Source organism: Marmota flaviventris, chromosome 10, assembly GCF_047511675.1.
Source record: "Marmota flaviventris isolate mMarFla1 chromosome 10, mMarFla1.hap1, whole genome shotgun sequence".
Classification (NCBI taxonomy): domain Eukaryota; kingdom Metazoa; phylum Chordata; class Mammalia; order Rodentia; family Sciuridae; genus Marmota; species Marmota flaviventris.
The window spans coordinates 17,055,700-17,077,024 of NC_092507.1; the positions used below are offsets into that span (position 1 = coordinate 17,055,700).

At 49.6% G+C, this 21,325-nt stretch overlaps 1 protein-coding gene across 2 annotated transcripts in view; it reads right to left on the reverse strand.

Annotated features, from left to right (window-relative positions):
• The window catches only part of Tcea3 (transcription elongation factor A3), a 42,869-nt gene that overhangs the window by 8,563 nt on the left and 12,981 nt on the right, over window positions 1-21,325 (reverse strand). For both annotated transcript variants that reach the window (XM_071617476.1, XM_071617477.1), the window contains exons 5-9: window positions 20,245-20,307; window positions 8,665-8,828; window positions 8,432-8,493; window positions 4,531-4,680; window positions 15-161 (exon numbers count right to left, since the gene is read on the reverse strand). In XM_071617476.1, the coding sequence (XP_071473577.1) occupies window positions 15-161; window positions 4,531-4,680; window positions 8,432-8,493; window positions 8,665-8,828; window positions 20,245-20,307 (586 nt within the window). The remainder of the gene's footprint in view (window positions 1-14; window positions 162-4,530; window positions 4,681-8,431; window positions 8,494-8,664; window positions 8,829-20,244; window positions 20,308-21,325) is intronic.

Below are 21,325 nucleotides of genomic sequence, written 5' to 3' on the forward strand. Positions count from 1 at the left end.
TGCAGCACCGGTACCTGGTTATAGGTGCAGTTCTTCTTCTTGCATTTGCTGCACTGGAAGAGATCGGTGGTGGTGCCGCCGGTCTTGGCCATCTGGTGCTCCCGGATGGCCTCCTGGGTCATGGCGTTCCTCAACTCCTTCAGCTCGTCACTGGCCATTTCCTGGAGAGAAATGAGCCTGTCCGTGAGGGCTGACGGCCCCACACCTGCTTGGTGGTGCTGGGGATTGAACCCAGGGCCTTGTGCATGCGAGGCAAGTACTTTACCACCTGAGCTAGATCCCCGCCCCCCGCTGCTTTCTAGAGCATCTGAACAGAGGAGGGAGCGTGCCGGATGGAGTACGAGGAGCTAGCGGGAGGCCTGGCTTTCTGGTCCTCCCCAGCTGGGAAAATGCTGGACCTGAGGCGTCCCCATTCCCATTCCATCTCTGGCTGCAAGGTCAAACCTGGGGGCTCTGGCTGGGCCAAGGTCAGCTGGGCGTGTATGGGAGGATAGCAGGCAAACAGCCTGTGCCTGGGATTAGTGCTGGGTTCATTCCACCAGGCCTGGCCCTCCCCCTGCCTGCCAGGACCTTGGCCTGGATTGAACCACTGCCCATCTGATCTATATGTCCTGTGTCCCCTAACCCTTCCAGTCTAGACTTGACCCAGAGCCTGTTCCAGCTATGAGCACTGCCCGGTGCGTCCTGCCTCTCTGGGAGCTGTGGCCCAGCTATCCACGACTTGCTGCCGCCATCCCCGCCCTCAGCAGAACCCTGAGGCGTCTGGGCTCACAGGTGAGCTAAGTGCTCACCTGTGCTGCTCGCAGGAATCCCCTCCCACAGCACCCGCCGTGGACTCGCAGGGTCTGCATTACCCAGACCCTTCCCTTCCCGTCCCCTGGCTACTGGGTTCCCTTTAAGCCCCTGCCACAGGAGAGGAGAGAAGGGCATGCTCAGCTGGAGGCAGCGCCAGCTAGGAGCTGTGTGGGAAAGGAACACACTGAAGCCGAGGAAGCGAGGACGTGGTGTTGGCCGGCCATTTCAATTGTTGCCGCCTGTCAGGCTTCCGCAGGGAACAGACTCGGCATAAAGGTCAAATGGTTTCAGTGTGTTGACCCTGCGTTGTAACCACTCAGGCTTCTTGGTCAACTGCATATTCCTGACTCTGAAATGCCAAGAGCAGACCCAGGAACATACATTTTTTTTTTAACCAGTGTCCCCAAGTTGTTCCGGTGCACACTAATGTTTAAGCCCTGTTGTGTTAAATTCGTAAGTGAGGGCCTCACCCCTCGCAGGAACACTAATAAGAGAAAGATAAGTCAACCCAGGGTCACAGAAGCTAAAAGCTGCTGCCTTTAATTTGGGGGAATTTTCCAGAGTGTAATGCAGTCAGCCATTTGAAATTTATCAGATGCCGATTTACTGAATGCCTTTAACTGGTGTGCTGATAAGTGGGCTTTGGCGATGGGAGTGCCTGATTCCTTGGAAGCACCTGTCAATTTACCTGGTGTAAATATTCCCAAGGTGGTCAACTTCTTTTCTTTCTTTCTTTTTTTGTACTGGGAACTGAACTCAGGGGCACTGAACCACTGAGCCACATCCCCAGCCCTTTTTTATATTCTATTTGGAGACATGGCCTCGCTGAGTTGCTTAGGGCCTCGCTAAGTTGCTGAGGCTGGCTTTGAACTTGTGATCCTCCTGCCTCGGCCTCCCACGCTGTTGGGATTACAGGTGTGTGCAGTTGCGCCAGGCACCAGTTAATGTCAAGCCACTACAGTGATGTAACTGAGTGCTGAACATACTTAGCTCTGGAGCTGACAGCAGCTGGCTGGGCACACCACAGCCCCCCGGCTGCCAGGCTCCAGACTGGAAGCTTTGGTCCCTGCCCCATAACCAGAGAGGGAAGGGAGTCCAGAGCAGAGGTGTGCCGGTGCCGGAAGCTCACCTCCCTTGGGAAGGGCTGGTGCCTGGGAAGTGCCTGGGAAGAGCTGGTCAAAAAGATGCTGATGACCTTAGCCAGTCTCCACAGATGGATTCCCAGGAGACGGCACATTGCAGACACAAAGAACAGCAGACACGAAAGAGCAGAAGACCAGGACAGCGTGTTTGGGGACGGGTATGTGGGGTGGCTTCAAGTTGAGGAGCGTGGGAAACATGGCGGGAGGCTAGATCCTGGAAGGAGGGTGTTAAGTGCCTGCTAACAGAGAACAGGAAAAACTACCCACCCACCCGCCAACCCATTGACCACTCTCAGGGTCACATGGAATCAGCCAGTCAGTGGTAGAGCGCTTGCTGAGCATGCGCCAGGCTCTGGCTTCCACCCCCTGCTCCACCAGAACACAAACACTCGGGGAATGAGCACACCGATGTAGAAAACAGGCGCTCAACTCAGCAGATAAGAGCAGGAGAGGACGCTGGACCTTCATGTGCTGGCAGAGAAGAGCCCCGAAGGTGAATTCAGTAAGGATCTGCCCAACACATTTTTTTCTCCTCCAGAACTAGAGATTTAACCCAGGGGTGCTCTACCACTGAGCCACGTCCCCAGCCCTGTCTTGTATTTCTTATAGAAACTTCTTTCTTGGGGCAAGAGGTGACCCAGGAGGAAACTCCCAGGTATTCCAATGCTGAGATTCTAACCCCTAAAGTGATGGGATTTGGATGTAGGGTCCTTGGGAGGAGATTGGGTCTGGAGGGCTGTGGGATTACTTTTATAAAGAGGCCAGAGACGCTCACTCTTCCCGCCAGGTGAGGTGGTCCCATGAGAGAGCTGTCTGTAAGGAATGAGGCCCTCACCCTCACCAGAAGGAATCTGCCAGCACCCTGATTTTGGACTTTCAGCACTCAGCACTGAATGGGTCTGTCATGCATCGGTTGCCCGACGGGGGGATTTTTGTTACAGCAACCTGAACTAAGATACTGGTAAGCTGACTTGCAATTTGCAATTATGGACATCCACTTCCATTTGTCAAAAAAGATCAGATATTTTAAATTAAGTAGAAAGGTAACCTGGTGCACATTTGCCAAGTTCCCACTTGACCTTAGAGCAAGAGCTCTTTGTTGTTTGGGTATTTGAGGAAGGCAGTGAGCCCTCTCCCCGAAATGTAGATATACACACACCGTAACACACACACTCATCACACCACACGCACGCCAAACACCAAACACACCCTGCACGTCACACACATACTACACAGACTCCACACAGCACACACAGCACACACACAACACGTGTGCCACACCACTCACTACACACAGGTCACGGTGATCAGTGGGTTCCCAGACACCCTGAGGCCCACCCAGGATCCAGGGACCTAACACTTTCACTCTTTCTCGGGGTCACTTCAATTCTCCAATTTTGGTGTGTGTTGCGGGGTACCAGGGATTGAACTCAGAGGCACTTGACCACTGAGCCACATCCCCATTCCTTTTTTATATTTTATTTAGAGACAGGGTCTCACTGAGTTGCTTAAGGCCTTGCTAGTTGCTGAGGCTGGCTTTGAACTTAAAATCCTCCTGCCTCAGCCTCCCAAGCCACTAGGATTACAGGTGTGCACCACTGCGCTCGGCTAACTCTCCAATTTCTGGCTACTGGCAGGGATCCCCAGTGAGCTCTGGCAGGAGAGAGCCGTCATGCCTGAGGGTGGCAAAAGGTGTCTTTCCAAGATGTGGGCTCTGAAATAAGCAGACCTAGGATCAAATACTCATCTATCACTAACTAGCCTCAGTTTTCTTATCAACAAAATGGGGATATTTCCTCCTGTACGACACCGTGAGAAGGGTTACAGGAAATGATAGGTGAAGGAGCCCATCATGTACTGACCCTGATGGGAGCCTGCCTTGAGGCCCAGAAAGCTCTGGGTTCATCTTCTCCTGTATCACACATCTGTTACTTCACATATATTAACCATTTAGTCCTTCAAAAGAAAGCAGTTCTGATTCTCATCCTCATTTTTTAGAGGGAAAAACTGAGCACAGAGGTTAAATAGTTCATCCAAGGTCACACAGGTAAGTGGCAGAATCGGAATTCAAAGGCTGACACCGTTCAGGGCTTCTGAGGACTGCACTATCACTTCTCAAATGGTCTCTCCTCTACTGACCCCTCTAGGCTGGGTTAGTCCTCCCCTCCTGTAAGTTCCCACAGTGGCATTATTTACCACTCGGTATTATAACTTAACATCTGACTCCTCACCTTGGACTCCTATCCTGGCCAGGGCCCTGGGATACAGGACTGAACAAGAGAGAGAAGCAGAGAAAGGTGGGTGCCCTGGGGCCAGACAGCTGCCTCCTGGCTTCAACGCTTTCTAGCTGCGTGCAGCAGAAAATTGGCTGACCTCAGTGTCCTCATCTGTAACATGGGGACGACACATTTCTATCTTATTGCCGTGGTCCATGTGCTTACACAGCACTTCATACAAGTTGCCTGTGTTCATCATCTTGATGGTTCTCGAGGCCCTGTGGGTGGCTGAGATGATTCTGGTGGGAAAAGGGCCTTGGGCACAGTGGAGGAGCCCGGCCTCCCACACTCCCACCCAGAGGCCCTGCGGTCCTTACCTCTGCTGTCATCTTGGCTATGAGTCCAGCAGAAATGGCCCCGCTGAGCACATTCCGCCTCAAGCCAGGGTTCCTGGGGTCCTTAAGGTTGCTGATGCGGCTGCGCACGCGGTTCCGGTATTTCATGTCTGTGCTCTTGAGCTCCTGGTAGATATGTGACAAGGTCAAGGGAGAGCCTGCCACTCACAGAGGGGCACAGAGGATCAGAATCCAGAGCCATCTCCTCCTCTCCTTGGACTTTACAGGGGTTGGCGGCACCTTTGTGGCCTCTGACTGGCCACTGGAGGTAGCACTTGGGCATTTGGGGTCATCTAAGTATCATAGACACGAAACACCCTCCATGGAGTGACTAATGGTAGCAAGCACAATAGTGTCAAGGACCCTGGGGAACAGGCACCCTGCTTTTTCTAAGCCTCTTGTGTGACTTCAGATGAGTCACATGACTTCTCTGTACCTCAGTTTCCTTATTTATAAAATATAGTTTGGAGCTGGGCAGGATGGTACATGCCCATAACCCCAGTGATGTGGGAGGTTGAGGCAGGAGGATGGCAAGTTTGAGGCCAGCCTCAGTAACTTAGTGAGACTCTGTCAAAATAAAAAAATAAAAGGGCTGGGGATGTAGTTTGGTGATAAAGTGTCCAGGGGTTCAATCCCTAGTAACACTAAATAAGTAAATAAGTAAAATTCAGTGTTGTTACAAAGATACAGTGAGCTCACTGGCATGGTGTCTGGAACGTATCAAATGTTCAACATCATGGGCTGTGAGGATGATGACAAGATGAGGAGAATCTCTAGTTTGGAAGGGACCTTGGAGGTTGTGAGTCCAGCTATTAGAGAAGATTAAAAGCTACATGTTGGGGCTGGGGTTGTGGCTCAGCGGTAGAGTGCTTGCCTCACATGTGCGGGACCCTGGGTTGGATCCTCAGCACCACATAAAAATAAATAAGTGTAATAAAGGTATTGTGTCCAACTACAACTAAAAAATAAATAGTAAAAAAAAAAAAATGCTACATGTTGATCACGCCTGTAATCCCAGCAACTCAGGAGGCTGAGGCAGGAAGATTGCAAGTTCAAAGCCAGCTTTAGCAACTTAGTGAGACCTTGTCTCAAAATTTAAAAAATAAAAAGGGCTGGGTGTGTAACTCAATGGTAGGACTCTTGTCTAGTATGTGTAAGGCCCTGGGTTCAATCCCTAGTGTACTGGGCAGCTGGGGGCAGGGATACATATTTAATATTCTAAGAAGTAATGCAAAAAAAAAAAAAAAAAAAAAAAGCATTGAACTTTGCGTGACATGGTGTACCCAACATATTTGATCATAGATTCCCCCTCCTATATTTTCCCTTCCCTTGGGCACTATGTACTTGTGTACTAGAAATGAGCTCAGGGATGCTCTACCGCTGAGCTACATCCTGTTTCTGCTTTTTGGTACTGCGGATTTAAGCCAGGGGTACTTTACCATTGGGCCACAGCTCCAGCCTTTTTTTTTTTTCTTTTTAATATGTATTTTTTAGTTGTCAATGGACCTTTATTTTATTTATTTATATGTGGTGCTGAGAATCGAACCCAGTGCCTCACACATGCTAGACAAGCTCTCTACCACTGAGCTACAGTCCCAGCCCCTTTTTGTTTTTTAATTTGAAACGGGGTCTTGCCAAATTGCTTAGGGCCTTGTTAAATAAATTGTTGAGGCTGGCTTTGAACTTGCAATCCTCCTGCCTCAGCTTCCTGAGCCGCCGGGATTATAGGTGTGTGCCACCATGCCCAGCATTTTTGAGACATTTTTTGCCAGACTGCCCTAAATTTTGTGATCCTCCTGCCTCAGCCTGGGATTGGCTGGGATTAGAGGCCTGTACCGCTGCGCCCGGCCCCTCTCCTCCTTTCCTTTGGTAATTGCCATGACCATGATTTTCATCCCATAGAACCCACCTCAGGAATGGCTGACCAGTGACTCCTTCTCCTATTACTAGACGAGGAAGCTGAGGCTTGCAAAGGGTGCAGGCTCAAGGTCACAGGGCAGATTCCCGGCAGACAGGGCTGGAGGCCAGACCCCCTCTTAACAGCAGTGCTCTGGCCGCTCACCCTGCAGGAAGCTGCCCCTGGCCACCGACCACAGCGAGTTTCTTTCCCAACGCTGCATCCCAGATGGGCCTCCCGCCCCCCCCCCCCCACCCTCTGGAGCAGCTCGGGAACACAGCCTTATTTTCTGGCTCTCGTGAGCCAAGCAGAATCAGGAAAACAAAGCGGTTGCTGGGAAAAGCCACATACAGAGGAGCCCGTGGGGGATGCGCAGGACGGAGGCAGCCGACTCGCCAGAAATGGTGGGGAGGCAGGAGGTATTATTGCTCTTTACTACGATTGTGGTTTTAATACCGTAAAAGTGTGAAAAGAAAAGAATATGTCACGATGCAATTTGAGAGTCAAAATATGTGTCAGGAAACCTTCCATGCAGGATTTCTGGATCGTGTATCTGTCGCTATGCAGGACAGAATGTGGGGACAGTTGGGCTGACCACACATCCCTCAGTCTATCTCTGACTCCTCCATTTCCTAAACCGGAGAAGGAGAAGTGGGAGGGCAGCCCTTGGGGTCTGACCCCTCAGAAGGGGTGTGTCCTGTGCTGCACACATGCCACGTAGGTTCAGGGGTCTCCAAAGAGGACCAGCCTTTTCTGGGGACACAGAGAATTCAAGCCCTACATCCATCCTCTGGGCTATAAGGTTTGTGCAGCGTCCATGTCCTTTCCTTTAGAAGAGGGACATTCAGTAGAAGCAGCGAATGAGGAGGGAAAGCCAAGAGGGAAACCAGGTTTGAGGCCATCCACTTAGTTTCAAACTGGGCTTGGGGATAGAGGGACCTGCTTAGAGGGGTGGCCGTTGTGGAGAAAATGAAGTCCTGACACCCTGGGTGGGCTCGGCCTTCCTGGATTAACAGGAAAGGATGGCAGCGTGTTTGTTGAGGTCTTGGGTAGTTCTAGTCGCTGGATGTATAGAGAGAAACTTCCAGAAAACATGTTGGGGGACTTAGGGTTGGCTTCAGGCAGGATGTGGAAGCAGGCAAGCTTGCTGTCTGCAGATTTGGCCCTGGGCCTCACTGACAGACCTAGCTAGAACCCAGGAGGTCTGGAAAGGGCCACTCACACCCCGTGTGACATTTAGACTCCCTCTCTCCTAGGTATTCTGTCCCCTCCCTCTGCACCTCTTTGTCTCTGACAGGCAAACCTTTGTCTTCAGTAAAAAGACATTCCATGCATTCACTCAGCAGGGCACAGTGGAGGGAGAGACTCTTTCCCAAGCAGAATCCTCTGGACTAATGGGCCCACAGCAGTGAGGTTGCCCCTCCCTGTCTACACAAGAGCCCTTTCAGACAGGAGGCGGGAGCAGGGCCTGTGGAAATCCAAAGGCCAAAGCCTCCAGTCAGACCTGACACTCAGTAGTTCCTGGGCCTCAGCTTCCTCATCTATACAATGGGAACAGCAGCTCACACCTCAGAGGTTGTCAGGAGCCTTAACAGAGACAGGAAGCATCAGGTGCACAGCGCACAGGCCTGGTACAACATCAGGAGGTCAAACATGGTGCTGTTACTATCAGGGGGAGGAAGAGGGGAAAGGCCACGTGGGAGACCTGCTCCCTGTCTGACCACCCAGATCCACATTAGGATCTGGCACAGCGGCTGGAACCCAGCAGTTCAAATCCCAACTCTGCCACCTCCACCCGCTGCAGGAGCTTTGGCAAGTGGCAACCTCCCTGCGCCTCCGCTGCCCCACCTACAACGGTTCCATCAGGGAACCTTGTGGGGTTGTCCTCTGTGGTGGCTGAGGTGCTTAACAAGAGGCTGGGGCTGTCCCCAGAGCCTGCCCCATCACCAGGCGGACCAGATACCCACAGACCCGGCACCCTTCAAGGATATGATCTTCAATTTCTGAAGCCATCTTGTCGCAGTTGACTCCATAATCCTTGTAATCATCTGAAAGAGACCAGGACATACAGACATGAGCCAGACTCGACTGCCACCAACAGAGGTACCTGCTTGAGCTGGGGACAGCAGTGCTCCCTTTCCACTCCCAGGAAGTGGTGTTGGGGAAGGGGCACCTCGCCTGCCCTGGGGAGCCCCTTTCCCTGGCCCATGAGCTCTCACCTTCTGCCCTCAGGGCCGCTGACAGCATCTCCACACACTTGTCCCGGACAGAGTCCCCTGTGAGATAGCAGGGCGCCAGGAGGCAGACGGAGGGGGCAAACGTGGGAGTGGAGGGGCTGCTGGGTGTTTTGGGGGTCTCTGCTCTTGATCTGCTGCTGTTTGATCTGAGGATGACAATCAGTGATAGACAAGTTGACGTTACGTGGACAACGCATTGATGGAGCACCATTCTGGATGTTTATAGGGGTGTTCTCTCTTGCTCCTCTTAACAACCTGATGAGGCAGGTTCTATTTTAGGTACTTGATACAGATCATCTCATTTAATCCCCATAACAATTCCATGAGGTCAATGCTATTCTCATCCCAACTTTAGAGGTGCATCTTAGACGTAGATCCATTTAAAGATGCACTTGACTCAGATGACACCTCTGGGAGCCAACAGGATTCAAACCCCAGCAGTGCAGCTCCTGGGAACCCACACTCTTGACCAACCACCGTGCTTTACAAGTCATAGGACAGGTGACGCCACCCATAACGCTATAATCTATTGAGCATTGTACTAGTTTCTCTCCATCTATGGACTCGTAAGAATATGAGCCATTTGTTACTTCAGTAACTATGTATTAGGCACCATTCTGCAGGCTCTATGCTAAGAACAAGGGACGAAGCAGCCAACCAGGCATGGCTTCTCCCTCTAGGAGCTGGAGTCCTGTGAGTACAGGCTGGCTCCAGCCAGGTGCCTGAGGGCCACCGGGTACTTTACCAGCATTTTGTGTGTGTGTGTGTGTGGTGCTAGGGACTGAACCCAGTGCCTTGTGCATGCAAGACAAGCACTCTACCAACTGAGCTAGAGCCCCAGCCCCTTTACCAGCATTTTCTACTTTGATCCCCATAGCAGCACCTCTGAGATTGTGAACCCAGGGCAGCCTGGTTCCAGTGCCTTTATTCTTGGCTCTAGGGTGTACTGCCCAAGACCAATCTCCCTTTTTTAAAAAAAGCAAATATAAATGCACACACACAGAGATGATAGGAAAACTAAACAGGTGTCTTAGTTCAGGCACCCCATAACAAAATACCACAGAAGGATGGCTTCAAAAGCAGAAATTTAACTGCATGCAATGGCACATGCCTATAATTCCAGTGGCTCAGGAGGCTGAGGCAGGAGGACTGTGAGTCTCAAGCCAGCCTTAGCAACTTAGTGAGACCCTGTCTCTAAATAAAATATAAAAAAGGGCTGGGGATGTGGCTCAGAGGTTAAGCACACCTGGGTTCAATCCCTGGTACAAAAAAAAAAAAAAAAAAAAAAAAACCAGAAATTTATGCCTCACAGTTCTAGAAACTGGGAAGTCCAAGATCAAGGTGCTAGCCAATTCAGTTTCTGGTGAGGATTCTTTCTGGCTTGTAAATGACTACTTCTTGCTGTTTCCACATGGGGGAGAGCAAGTGAGTTCTCTGGTGTCTCTTTTTATAAGGATGCTAACCCTAATGGATCAAGTCTCCATCCTTGTGATTTCCTTTAGCCTTAAAGTCTCCATAAAGGTCCTACCTCCAAATGAAGTCATAAGGGTGTTTGAGGCTTTAGGGGTGGGTATCACAAACATTGAGTCCACAAACCATGTTAATAGCAATTATCTCTCAGATATTTGGGGATCGTAAGAGATTTTTATCATAAGAGTTTTTTGCTTATACACATTTTTAAAATCTTCTATGAAGAATATATATATATATATATAGTAATAAAACTGTTCTAACATTTGGCAATCACGAGAGGTCACTCTAAGCTGGTAGCTGAGACAGGTTTTTCTATCTTCTTCTTCCCAAGGAGCTGTCAGCAAAAGGTGGAAGTAACCCAAAGGTCCAGAGATGGATGAATGGATAAGAAAAGTGATGTGTACATACAACGGAATATTATTCAGCCGTAAAGAAGAAGGGGATCCTGACACATGCCACACCATGGATAAACTCTGAATACAATATAAGCGGAATCAACCAGACACAAAAGGACAAACATCATGATTCCACATAGATGAGGTTTCTAGAATAATCCAAATCATACAGAAAGTAGGATGGTGATTGTGAGGGGCTGGAAACAGGGTGGGGAATGGTTGTCTAATGGGTGTAGAGTTTCAGTCTAAGACACTTCATTCATCTCTGAAACTTTGTGTTTGTAAAGTCAAGGCCACTTGACTGTACACTTAAAATGGCAAAAATGGGCAAATATTATATATATTTTCTTTTTATTTATTTTTTGGGCTTGAACCGGAGCACTGTACTATTGAGCTATATCTGTAGCCCTTTCTAATTCTTGTTTTGAGACAGGATCTTGTTAAGTTGCCCAGGCTGGCTTTGAACTTGGCAATTCTCCTGCCTCAGACTCCCAAGTTGCTGGAATTGCAGGCATGTGCCACTGTGCCTGGTATGTTAAACTTATATTTTTAAAATCCTGGGCTGGGGTTGTGACTCAGAGGTAGAATGCTCGCCTATCATGTGCGAGGCCCTGGGTTTGATCCTCAGCACCACATAAAAATAAATAAATAAAATAAAGGTATTGTGTCCAACTACAACAAAAAAATAAATACATAAAAGATTTAAAAATCCATATAGTAAGTTCAGTGACTAGGACTGGCCAGGAAGCTGGACTGGGGAGGCGGCTCAGGGGTACAATTCTTGCCTAGTCTGCACAAGACCCTGTGCTGGATTTCCAGCACTGTGGGATGAAAAAGAGTAGTCCAGAAATCTGCAATAAACAGTTATAGCTAATTTGTTTTATATATTTGGTAAATCTTTTAAAAAAATATTTATTTTTTAATTGTAGTTGGACACAATACCTTTATTTTATCTATTTATTTATTTTTATGTGGTGCTAAGGATTGAACCCAGGGCCTCACATATGCTAGGTGAGTGCGCTACCACTGAGCCACAACCTCAGCCCTATCTGGTAAATCTTAATGCATCTGAAATGATAAACTATCTCATTTTTCTCAAGCTGAAAAAAAAGGTTAAAATGGAAACTTTTGTGATGTGTATTTTGCCACAATTTAAAAAACAACAAAAAGAAAAAAAAGATGAAATGTTAATGCATACAACCAAAAAAATAAACAAACAGTCTGGAGCTCAGACTCCAACTGTTGTTGGTCCTTTGGGTCCTGATGAAGAAGAGCTGGGTGTGCACGAGGGGCATGGCCCAGTGTCCCCATGGTTCTCTGTGCCCATTACTCTTATGATACCAGACCTTACCACATGATTTAAGAAGGGCAAATGGAGCTGGGCACAGTGGCACATGCCTATAATCCCAGAGACTCAGGAGGCTGAGGCAGGAGGATCGCAAGTTCAAAGCCAGCCTCAGCAACTTATCAGGTCCTAAGCAACTTAGTGACACCCTGTCTCAAAATGAAACAATAAAAAGGGCTGGGGATATGGCTGAGTGGTTAAGCGCCCCTGCTTAAATCCCCAGTACCAAAAAAAAAAAAAAAAGAATAAACAGAAGGGCGGGGAAGTGGCTCAGTGGTTAAGCACCTGCCTAGCAAGCAAGGGCCCTGGGTTCAATCTCCAACACTACCCACCGCTATGCACACAAAAGAAAGGGAGAGAGAGAGAGAAAGGTGAAATGGGTCCCACGGTGGTGCAATTCAGTCCAAAGAATTCCACAAGGAATGGAGAGGAGGCGGCCACTCAGATGAGAGGAAAGGACAATGACAACGCATTCCTCGCAGGAACATATGGGAATGTGGAAGTCCCAGTCTGCACGGCCGGGCGAAGCTGAGGGGCTCGGCATCCTGGAGTGGGAGGGCGAGGGGGCTTGTGGAGGTGAGGGAGGTGGAAGGAGAGAGAAGGCCTGACCCAGGGGCTGGTTAAGGATGGTGCTAACAGAAGCCACCGTTTACCGTGCCTTTGCTACTTATTCCTCATGGTAGCCTTGAGAGGCACGAATTCCTGGCCCCGTTTTACGGATGAGGAAATGGAACTTGGAGAAGTGAAAGGACTTGGTGACAGTTGTGGATAGCTCCTTCCTCCCTTCCAGAACTGTTTCTGCACCACATGGGGAAGGGGCCAGGCAGGCAGGACGTTTCTGCCGCCGCCTTCATCCCTCCAAAGTCCTCCTTCTGTGCCCACCAGGATCTATCTGCCCGCCGACTCTCATGCTTCTGCTCGCAAAATGACTCACCAGGGAGATTGTGATGGCTTTTTTTGTTTTTTTAGACAAGGTCTTGCTGTGTAGCCCAGGCTGGTCTCAAACTCACAATCCTCCTGCATCTGTCTCCTAAACAACAGGGATCACAGGTGCCTTCAATCACGCCAGAACTGACTCATCTAAGAAATGAGGTTCCCCTCCTCCACTCCAGCGTCTAGTCACCCTGAGCCCTTGTGAAAGGGCCCCAAAGGCTGCTGGGCTTCCTACAGCAGGAGGTGCCCTCCCTGACACTGGCCTCCCAGTTGTGCACTGCAGTCTGAGCAGCTGCACCTGCACCAGGCAACACGGGGTCTGGATCTGCAGCTGATTGTCAAGTTCATTTTCCGTCCATGGATGTGCTGCTTCCCTTCAGGAAGAGGAGGGTGGGCTGTTGAGAGTCTTCAGGTCTAAGGAGTTGTGGCTGAGAGAGTGTCTGGCTGAGCAGCCAGGGCTTCCAAGTATTAAAACCTGGGGTTGGGCTGGGGATGTGGCTCAAGCAGTAACGCGCTCGCCTGGCAGGCGCGGGGTGCTGGGTTCAATCCTCAGCACCACATAAAAATAAAAGATGTTGTGTCCACCAAAAACTGAAAAATAAATATTAAAAAATTTTCTCTCTCTTTAAAAACAAAAAACAACAACAACAAAAACAAAACAACTGGGATTTCAGCCGGCTGAATGGCACAAGCCTATAATCCCAGCAACTGAGGCAGGAGGATCACAAGTTCGAGGCTAGCCTCGGCAATTTAGAGAGGCCCTATGTGAAAATAATAAAAGACAGAGAGCTGGGTGGTAGAGTTCAGTGTGAGGCCCTGGATTCTGTCCCCATGGTCACAAAACAAAACAAAACCTGGGGTTATAAGAGAATCCTACTCAACATCCTCAGAGCACTGCTTAGTGTCAACTTTGCCTGTGACCTCCTCATCCCCAGTGCCTGCTCTTTGGCCTGGCTTTGGATTCCTTTTATGGCCATAGACACTGGGATTTCTGTGTCTTCCAGAGACGTGATGCTTCTGCTAGTTGCCACTTGGACGAGGCGGACAGGGAGCACTGGCTCAGCTCTTGTGCAATGTAAGTTCCTAAAATTTTGTTCAAAGTGATTCCCACGCTTTCATTTATTCATTCTTTAATGCAGTTTGAAACTTACTGTTCTGGATTTTTAAAATTATTATTATTATTTTTTTTAGTTACAGGTAGACAGGATACTTTTATTTTATTTATTTACACGTGGTGCCGAGGATGGAACCCAGGGCCTCACACCTGCTAGGTGAGCGCTCTACCGCTGAGCCACAACCCCAGTCCCTGTTCTGGATCTTCACCCTTGATTCTACCCACCTCTGCCTGACTACAGGGGGCTGGGAGCAGGGCAAGAGATGAGGGAGCCAAGACCCACCTGCACCTCTCTGTGGTGTGTTTCAGAGAAAGGTGGGGAGGGGCGGGAGGGTTGTGAACAGGGTGCTTCCTGCAGCTCCTACCCCAACCCTGGTCCCAGTCCCTGGGCTCTTGCCTGTGCAGGAGAGCCCTGAAGCTGTCACCCCCGTGCTCTTGCCCCCTTAAATCCACACAGCAGCTGGAGGGACCTCTCAAAACCCACACAGGTCAAGTCATCCCCCTGCTTCTGACCCCCTAACAGCCACTTATTTTCATCACCACGTCAAACTCCTCACCATGGCTTTCCAGCCCCTCCACATCTGGCCCGTCAGACCTGGCCTGGTGCTACTGCCCCACCCCAGCTCACTGAAGCGCCCACAGCGCTGCCTCTTTCTGTCCCTGGGACATAGCCACTGCTCCGTGGCCATGCCTCTGCGCTGGCTCTTGCCTCCTCTTGGAATACTCTTCCTCCCGACAGGTGCCTTCCTGCTAGCCAGGTCTCAGCTCAAATGTCACATCCGTAGGGAGGCCTTCCCTGACCACCTCAGCCAAGGCAGACTGTCCCTGCCCTGGTTTTTTTTTCCTCCAGAGCAAGTCTATAATTAACTTGTTTATGTGTTTATAAACATTGTCTGCCTCCACCTCCAGGTCACAGGCTGCCCAGGGCAGCGACCTTGAGGCTTCTCACTCTATTCCAGCACCGGTGACAGTGCTCCAGGTAGGCACTTGAAAACGCTCTGCTGAATGAATGCACTGTGGAAGGACAAACGCATGATGGGCTGAGGGACCCGGCCAGCAGATGAGCGGCACTTCCCGGGGCTCCAGGTGGGGCCGAGCTGCGGGTGGGGAGGCCCTCTTGGCAGGTCAGTGGCCATTCGCCCTGGGTTTAAGAGAGGGATTGCTCTCCCATCTCCTGTGGTGGCATGAAGCCTGCACACATCCTCAAAATTTAGGGCTCACCAGAGGGAGACCTTGGAGGGGAGCCTAGAGCACACTGCTTTGAAGGAGCCATAACAACAGTCATCGTTTCTGGACTGTCTACACCAGGTGGTAGATTCATGAAGAACCCAGACTCCAGAGCCAAACTCACAGGGACATCCACTGTGTAGTTATGGGACCTCAAGTAAGCTCCTTAACCTCTAAGTGCCTCGATTTTTGGTTGGTTGGTTTGTTTGTTTGGGGGTATCAGAGGTTGAACCCAAGGGCACTCAACCACTGAGCCACATCCCCAGCCCTATTTTTTGTATTTTATTTAGAGACAGTGTCTGACTAAGTTGTTTAGCATCTCGCTTTTGCTGAGTCAGGCTTTGAACTCACCATCCTCCTACTTCAGCCTCCCGAGCCACTGGGAATACAGGCATGCACCACCATGCCATTTTTTTCACACATAAAATGGAAATAACAGTAGCAGCCATCTTATGGGGTTACTGAAATGATTAAAAGACCTAAGAAGAGTTCCACTAAAAAAGCATTAGGCAACTTACAGAAGCGAACACATTGCACGAGTATTACTACTCCACATTACACACTTATGAACCCTTGTAGGGTCGGCAACAGTACTAGGCAGTTCATTATCCACTTTGATCCTCAGTGACTTTGGCGGTGGGGGGGTCATAATTATTCCCATTTTACCGATCATTAGACTGGGACTCAGAGAGTTGAACTGACTTGTCCAAGGTCTGCCATCTAACTACCAAATGGTAGAGACAAATTTAGGTCTGTCTGCCTTCCCAATTCTTTTCAGCACATGACACCATGTTTCTAAATAAAAGCTTTCCAGAATCATCTTATTAGAGCAAGATGAGGCTGCTTGGAGCATCTCCTCTCCATCTTCCCAGCAGGGCACACTAGCCCCATCCCTTCAGCTTGGCTAGGAGCTGGCAGGCAGGCTGGAATCTGTGTCTGGGTGGCATCAGTGCACAAACGATTGGGAACCATTACAAATTGCAGAGAGGGCATCATCCACTGGGGTATCGGCGGAGGCTGGATTTATCCACAGCTTCTTTCTGCTTCCCCAAGGGCCAGCGCGAGTTCTTAGAAAATTCTTCCTCAGGTCTGGGCAGAGGCACCTGGAGGCTCGTTGCTCCTGTGCGCCACCTTGAGGGCATCTCGGTGACTGCACTGCCAACATGCAGTAACTGCTCTGGCCAAAGTCCAACAATTCTGACAGCAAGGTTACGGGCATAAGATTCAAGTGCAAGTCCTTTCCTGTCACCACGGTGCCCTTCCTGGTCGGTTTCTTGGTATTCCAGCTACATCTATGAAAGCACCATCCTCACTTTTACTGCCATGCGTTTGCGTGTGTCATTCCGCTGCTCGGGACGCCCTCTCCTGGACTGTCTGCCCTGCAAACGGCCATGCATCTTTTGATTCCCAGCTCAAAACTAATTCTGCCATGAAGTCTCCCTTGACTACTCAAGTCATATCGAAACGCTCTCCCTGCGTTCCCTCTGCGTGTTATATCTACTCCCTTCTAAAAGCCCTCACTCTATGGCCTGTCTCCTCATGAGCTGTCAGAGCCACAAAATCAGAGACCCTGAGCTTCAGTTTTGCCTGGCTTTAGATGCTGTGAACAGGTGGGTTACAAAATAATGTTTGGGGCCCTCTTGCGTCTTAGAAAAATATGAATATGTTGCCAGTGTTGAAAACTTGGAGTTTCACATGAAAATCTAGATGTCCAGCTTTCCTCAACACTGGAAGATGGCCTGGCATTGTAGGGTGTGCCTGTAAGTCACAGAGACTTGGGAGCCTGAGACAAGAGGGTCACTTAAGAGCAGGAGTTCAAAGCCAACCTGGACAACAAACCAAAACCAAAACCCTGGAGGAAATAGCCGAGGGGGTCTGCATTTCCCAAGGCAATAACCAGCTGAGGCTAGGGAGCAGCTGCCTCCTTCGCATAGGCACGTTCCCTCTGGTTTGTCATGGTCTCCATTAGTCACTCAGGCTGCACACATGCCCTGGATCCCTGGAGGATGTTGAGTTTGCAAAGATGTGCTTGCCAAATGCATGCATACATGAATGAATAAGATACGTGAAACAGTGCAGAAAACAGTCTAAATAGAAAAAAAAAAGTGAATTTCCAAGACTTGCTTGTGTCCTTTAGGTTGCCCACCCCCAATACCGAACCAGCAGGAAATAGTACAACCTCTAGAAGAGCAAATATATTCTGCTTGACTGACTTTTAGGGGGAAAAACGCATTAGTGGAGAGAGCCAGGAGACTTTAAGGCACTGAAGCAAAGTCACGAAAGCGGTCTGGAGGCATCAGTCCTACATCAAGGTCAACTGTTTTGATTACAGCATCAAATCCAGAATGGATGAATGGTCAGCATTTGATTTGGGGATAGGACAACTGTTCACTTAACATCTATGGTCCCTGCCTACTAATTGCCAATAGTGTCTTCCTGCCCCCACCCCTCACCCCCATTCAAGTCATGACAACCAAAAAGTGTCCACAAATGTCTAAGTGACTCCTGCTGAGAACCAGTGGTCTAGAAGCAAGATGATATTGAAGCCTCTGTTCCTAGGCCTGACCCATGGCAGACATTTCTAGTCGGGTGCATTCATTAAGATGATTCTCCTGATTAAGAACTTCAGAGGCAGGACACAGCTTCAGGCTCCTTCTCCAAGGAGCACTCCAGAGAGCCTCCACCCCCCAGCTGCGGCCACCGGGTTGGCATTGTGTCAACATCTCAGGCCTGCTTGTTCTTGATGATGCCGTGGATGACCTAATTTTTGTGCCCTTACTCCTCTTTCCGATGGCAGTCTTACTGGTACATTAGGCTTAAAACGATTTCAGTTGTCACACATAGTATAGAGGCCAACACCCTGCTTGTTCCAGCAGGCCTCTCCAGACTTCAGAATGGCACCTGGACCCTCACCATTGGACTTGATCCACCTCTAAGCCACCTCCCTGTCTGCCTTACTCTTCCCCAGCCCTACTTCTCCTACTGTTCTGACTTTTGTCCTCCCTCTTGGGCCATGACCCACGCTCACTCCTTTATCTACAATCTCTCTTGGGTGATGTCACTTTGGTGATGTCACTTTAAATGCCAGCTACACACTAATGACTCTGTAATTTACATTTCTGGCATAGACTTTCTTCCTGAATTCCACCCTTGCATAACTGTTTATTCAACTTCTCTTTGAATGACTTAACGCATACCTCAAATCCACATGTCTAAACCTGAACTTTATGTTTTTTTTCAGTATTGGAGATTAAATCCAGGGTGTTATACATTGCTAGGCAAGCACTGACTTACATCCTAGGCCTCCCCCTTTTTCTTTTTGGTACTGGGGATTGAAAACAGGGGTACTTTACCACTGAGCTGCACTCCTAACCCTTTTTATTCTTTATTTTGAGATAGGGTCTTGCTAACTTGCTGAGGCTGGCCTCTAATTTGCAATCCTCCTGACTCAGCCTCCTAAGTCACTGGGATTATAGGTGTCTACCACTGTGCCCAGTTCCCCATAGTCCTTTTTTTATTTTGAGACAGGGTCTTACTAATTGCCCAGGCTGGCCTTGAACTTGTGATCCTCCCACCCTAACCTTCCAAATAGCTGAAATTACAGGCATGTGTATGCAGCTTCCAAACCTGAACTCTTGATATTCCATCCCAAGCCCGATTTCCACACAGTCTTCTCCATACCAATTAATGGCCACTCCATCCTTGCAGATGCTCAAATGAAAAATCTTGGAATCATCTTAAATCTTTTTCTTTCATATCGCACATCCAACCTGCCAGGAAATCCTATCAGCTCCTTTACAAAATAGATCCTCAATCCACCCCTCCTTCTCACCTACACCTCTCCCACTTGATCCAAGCCACCATTATATCTGGCCTGAATCATCTCATTGGCCTTCTGACTGGTCTCTGCTTCTGCCCAGGGATCCCTGCAACCATCCTCAGCCGGAAGGATCCTGGTAAATATGATTTGATTCCAGTGCTCAATGCCTTCCAGTGGCTCCCATTTCTAAATGTCCCCTCCAACCCTCCCCCTCTCCCAATCTGCTCCCTCCACCTCCAGTGTCCCTGAACTCTATCAGACCTACCACCCCCAGCTTGAAAAGACCCCGATATCTGCACCAGTCACTCCCTCACCTCCTTCAAATTTTTGCCCCAAGGTCACCTTCTCAACACAGGCTTTCCTCATTCCTCTGATGAACATCCTCCTCTCCCCTCTGCTTTCCTGTACTTCTGGTCGCCTCCTGAACCGCTGTGTGACTTCTTTACTGAATGTACTGCCTGTTGCCACTCAGGTGGGGACTTTTCTTCTTTTGTATCTCTATTCCTGGCACCTGGAACACTTCCTGGACGCAGCAGGCCCTCGGTACTATTTTTTTTGTTGTTGTTGTTGTTACTGAGGATTGAACCCAGAGGTGCTTTAACCACTGAGTCACATTCCCCGTCCTTTTTTTTTAAAATAATTTTATTTTGCTTATGTGTTTATGTGGTGCTGAGGATGGAACCCAGTGCCTCATAAGTATGAAGCAAGTGCTCTACCACTGAGCCACAACCCCAGCCCACCCCACCCCCAGTCCTTTTTTTATATTTTGTTTAGAGACAGGGTCTTGCTGAGTTGCTTAGGGCCTCACTAAGATACTGAGGTTGGCTTTGAACTTGTGATTCTCCTGCCTCAGCCTCCCAAGCCACTGGGGATTATAGGTGTGGGCCACCACGCCCGGCTCCCTCAGTAAATATTTGATGAACCAATGTCTGGATGATTTGTGAACACCCTTTAGTGGACATCCTAAGCAGTTCAGCCCAAATGCAGATACGTCACTCCAGAAAAAGGCTTTTAGGACCTCTGTCCTTTCTGGGTTCAACTTGACCTTGAGAATGTTTCACAGATGAAGGAGCAACAGCACCTGGTCAGCTGCCCCAGCAGAGAAGCCACTCCTGTGGGGCCTAGAATTTAGAGGCAACATGATGCATGCGGTTTCCTCCTCCCCCTCCTCAGGCTTCCTCCCTTAAGCAGAGAGGGGGACACCTGCTGAACGCCCTAGGACTTTTACAATGGAGAAACCGGTGACTTTCCTTACCTTTCCATCGCAGGCCTTTTTGGAGAGGAGGTGGTGGAAGACTTGGAGTCCACAGAGTCTCTCCTGAAAGAAGAGAGATTGGAGGTGAGCCGTCTGGCAGGCTGGACCAGGGCTGATTCCCCAGGAGGCTGGGAGAAAGGGTCCTGGAGCGAGGCCTGCTGGGGGAGGATGAGGACCCACCTGGCCAGGGCACCTGGAGAGGGAGGTCCAGGCAGTGCTGGCTGCTCACCCTCACCTGTCCCGTCCAGTGAGGCAACAGGAGGGGAGGAAACCAAGGCCTGAAGATCCCCTGTTCTACCAGGTGTCACTAATTACTCACAACTAGCTCCCAGCAGGCCCCTCTCCTCCTGGCTGCTAGGCAGGCCCTGGTGGGCGCCTGTTCTCATCAGCAGCCAGGGAAACTGAGAGATGGGTTCCAGCCACCCCTGCAGGGCACGGGGGAGGAGGCGCAGGGAGAGAAGTACGGAGACTTTGAAGACACCGGAGCTGAGTTAAAATGGTAACTGAAAGAGCAGGGGACAAAATTAGATGTAGACTGTGCTGAAGTCACGCAAGAAAACCAATGTCCAGGAGGGAAAAGGATGAAAAGAAAACCTACCTGAACGGTAGCTACAGCCACTGTTAGGGGAGGGTGTGGAGATGGGGGTGAAGTTTTTTTTTCTTAATTTTCCAAAATGCATTTAACTTCATTATTTTTATGATTATTCTTCCATTTATTGGTTTTATAAAATTAATGTTTGCAAACTGCATTTCTACTCCCCATCTCACCCAATTCTTCTAAGTCCATGGCCCATGTCACCTTCTGACATGGTACATGATTGACTTTCTTATTCTATTTTTCCCTAACTGCCCTCCAGGAAAATTCCACAAGAGCAGGGTTGGGCAGGACTTGGTCACTCTGCAGAGTCCAATGACCCTTGGGCCCTCCATCTGCCAGTGTCCCAGATCCATGGGCTTCCTCCTCAACCTCCCCAGGGCCTCTGCATTCAGGGTTTCTCCAGGCCAGCCAGGGGTGCTGTCTGTCAGTCCTGGAGAGGTGCAGACCCCAGGAGCCGCATTCAAGAAGACACATGGGGACTGG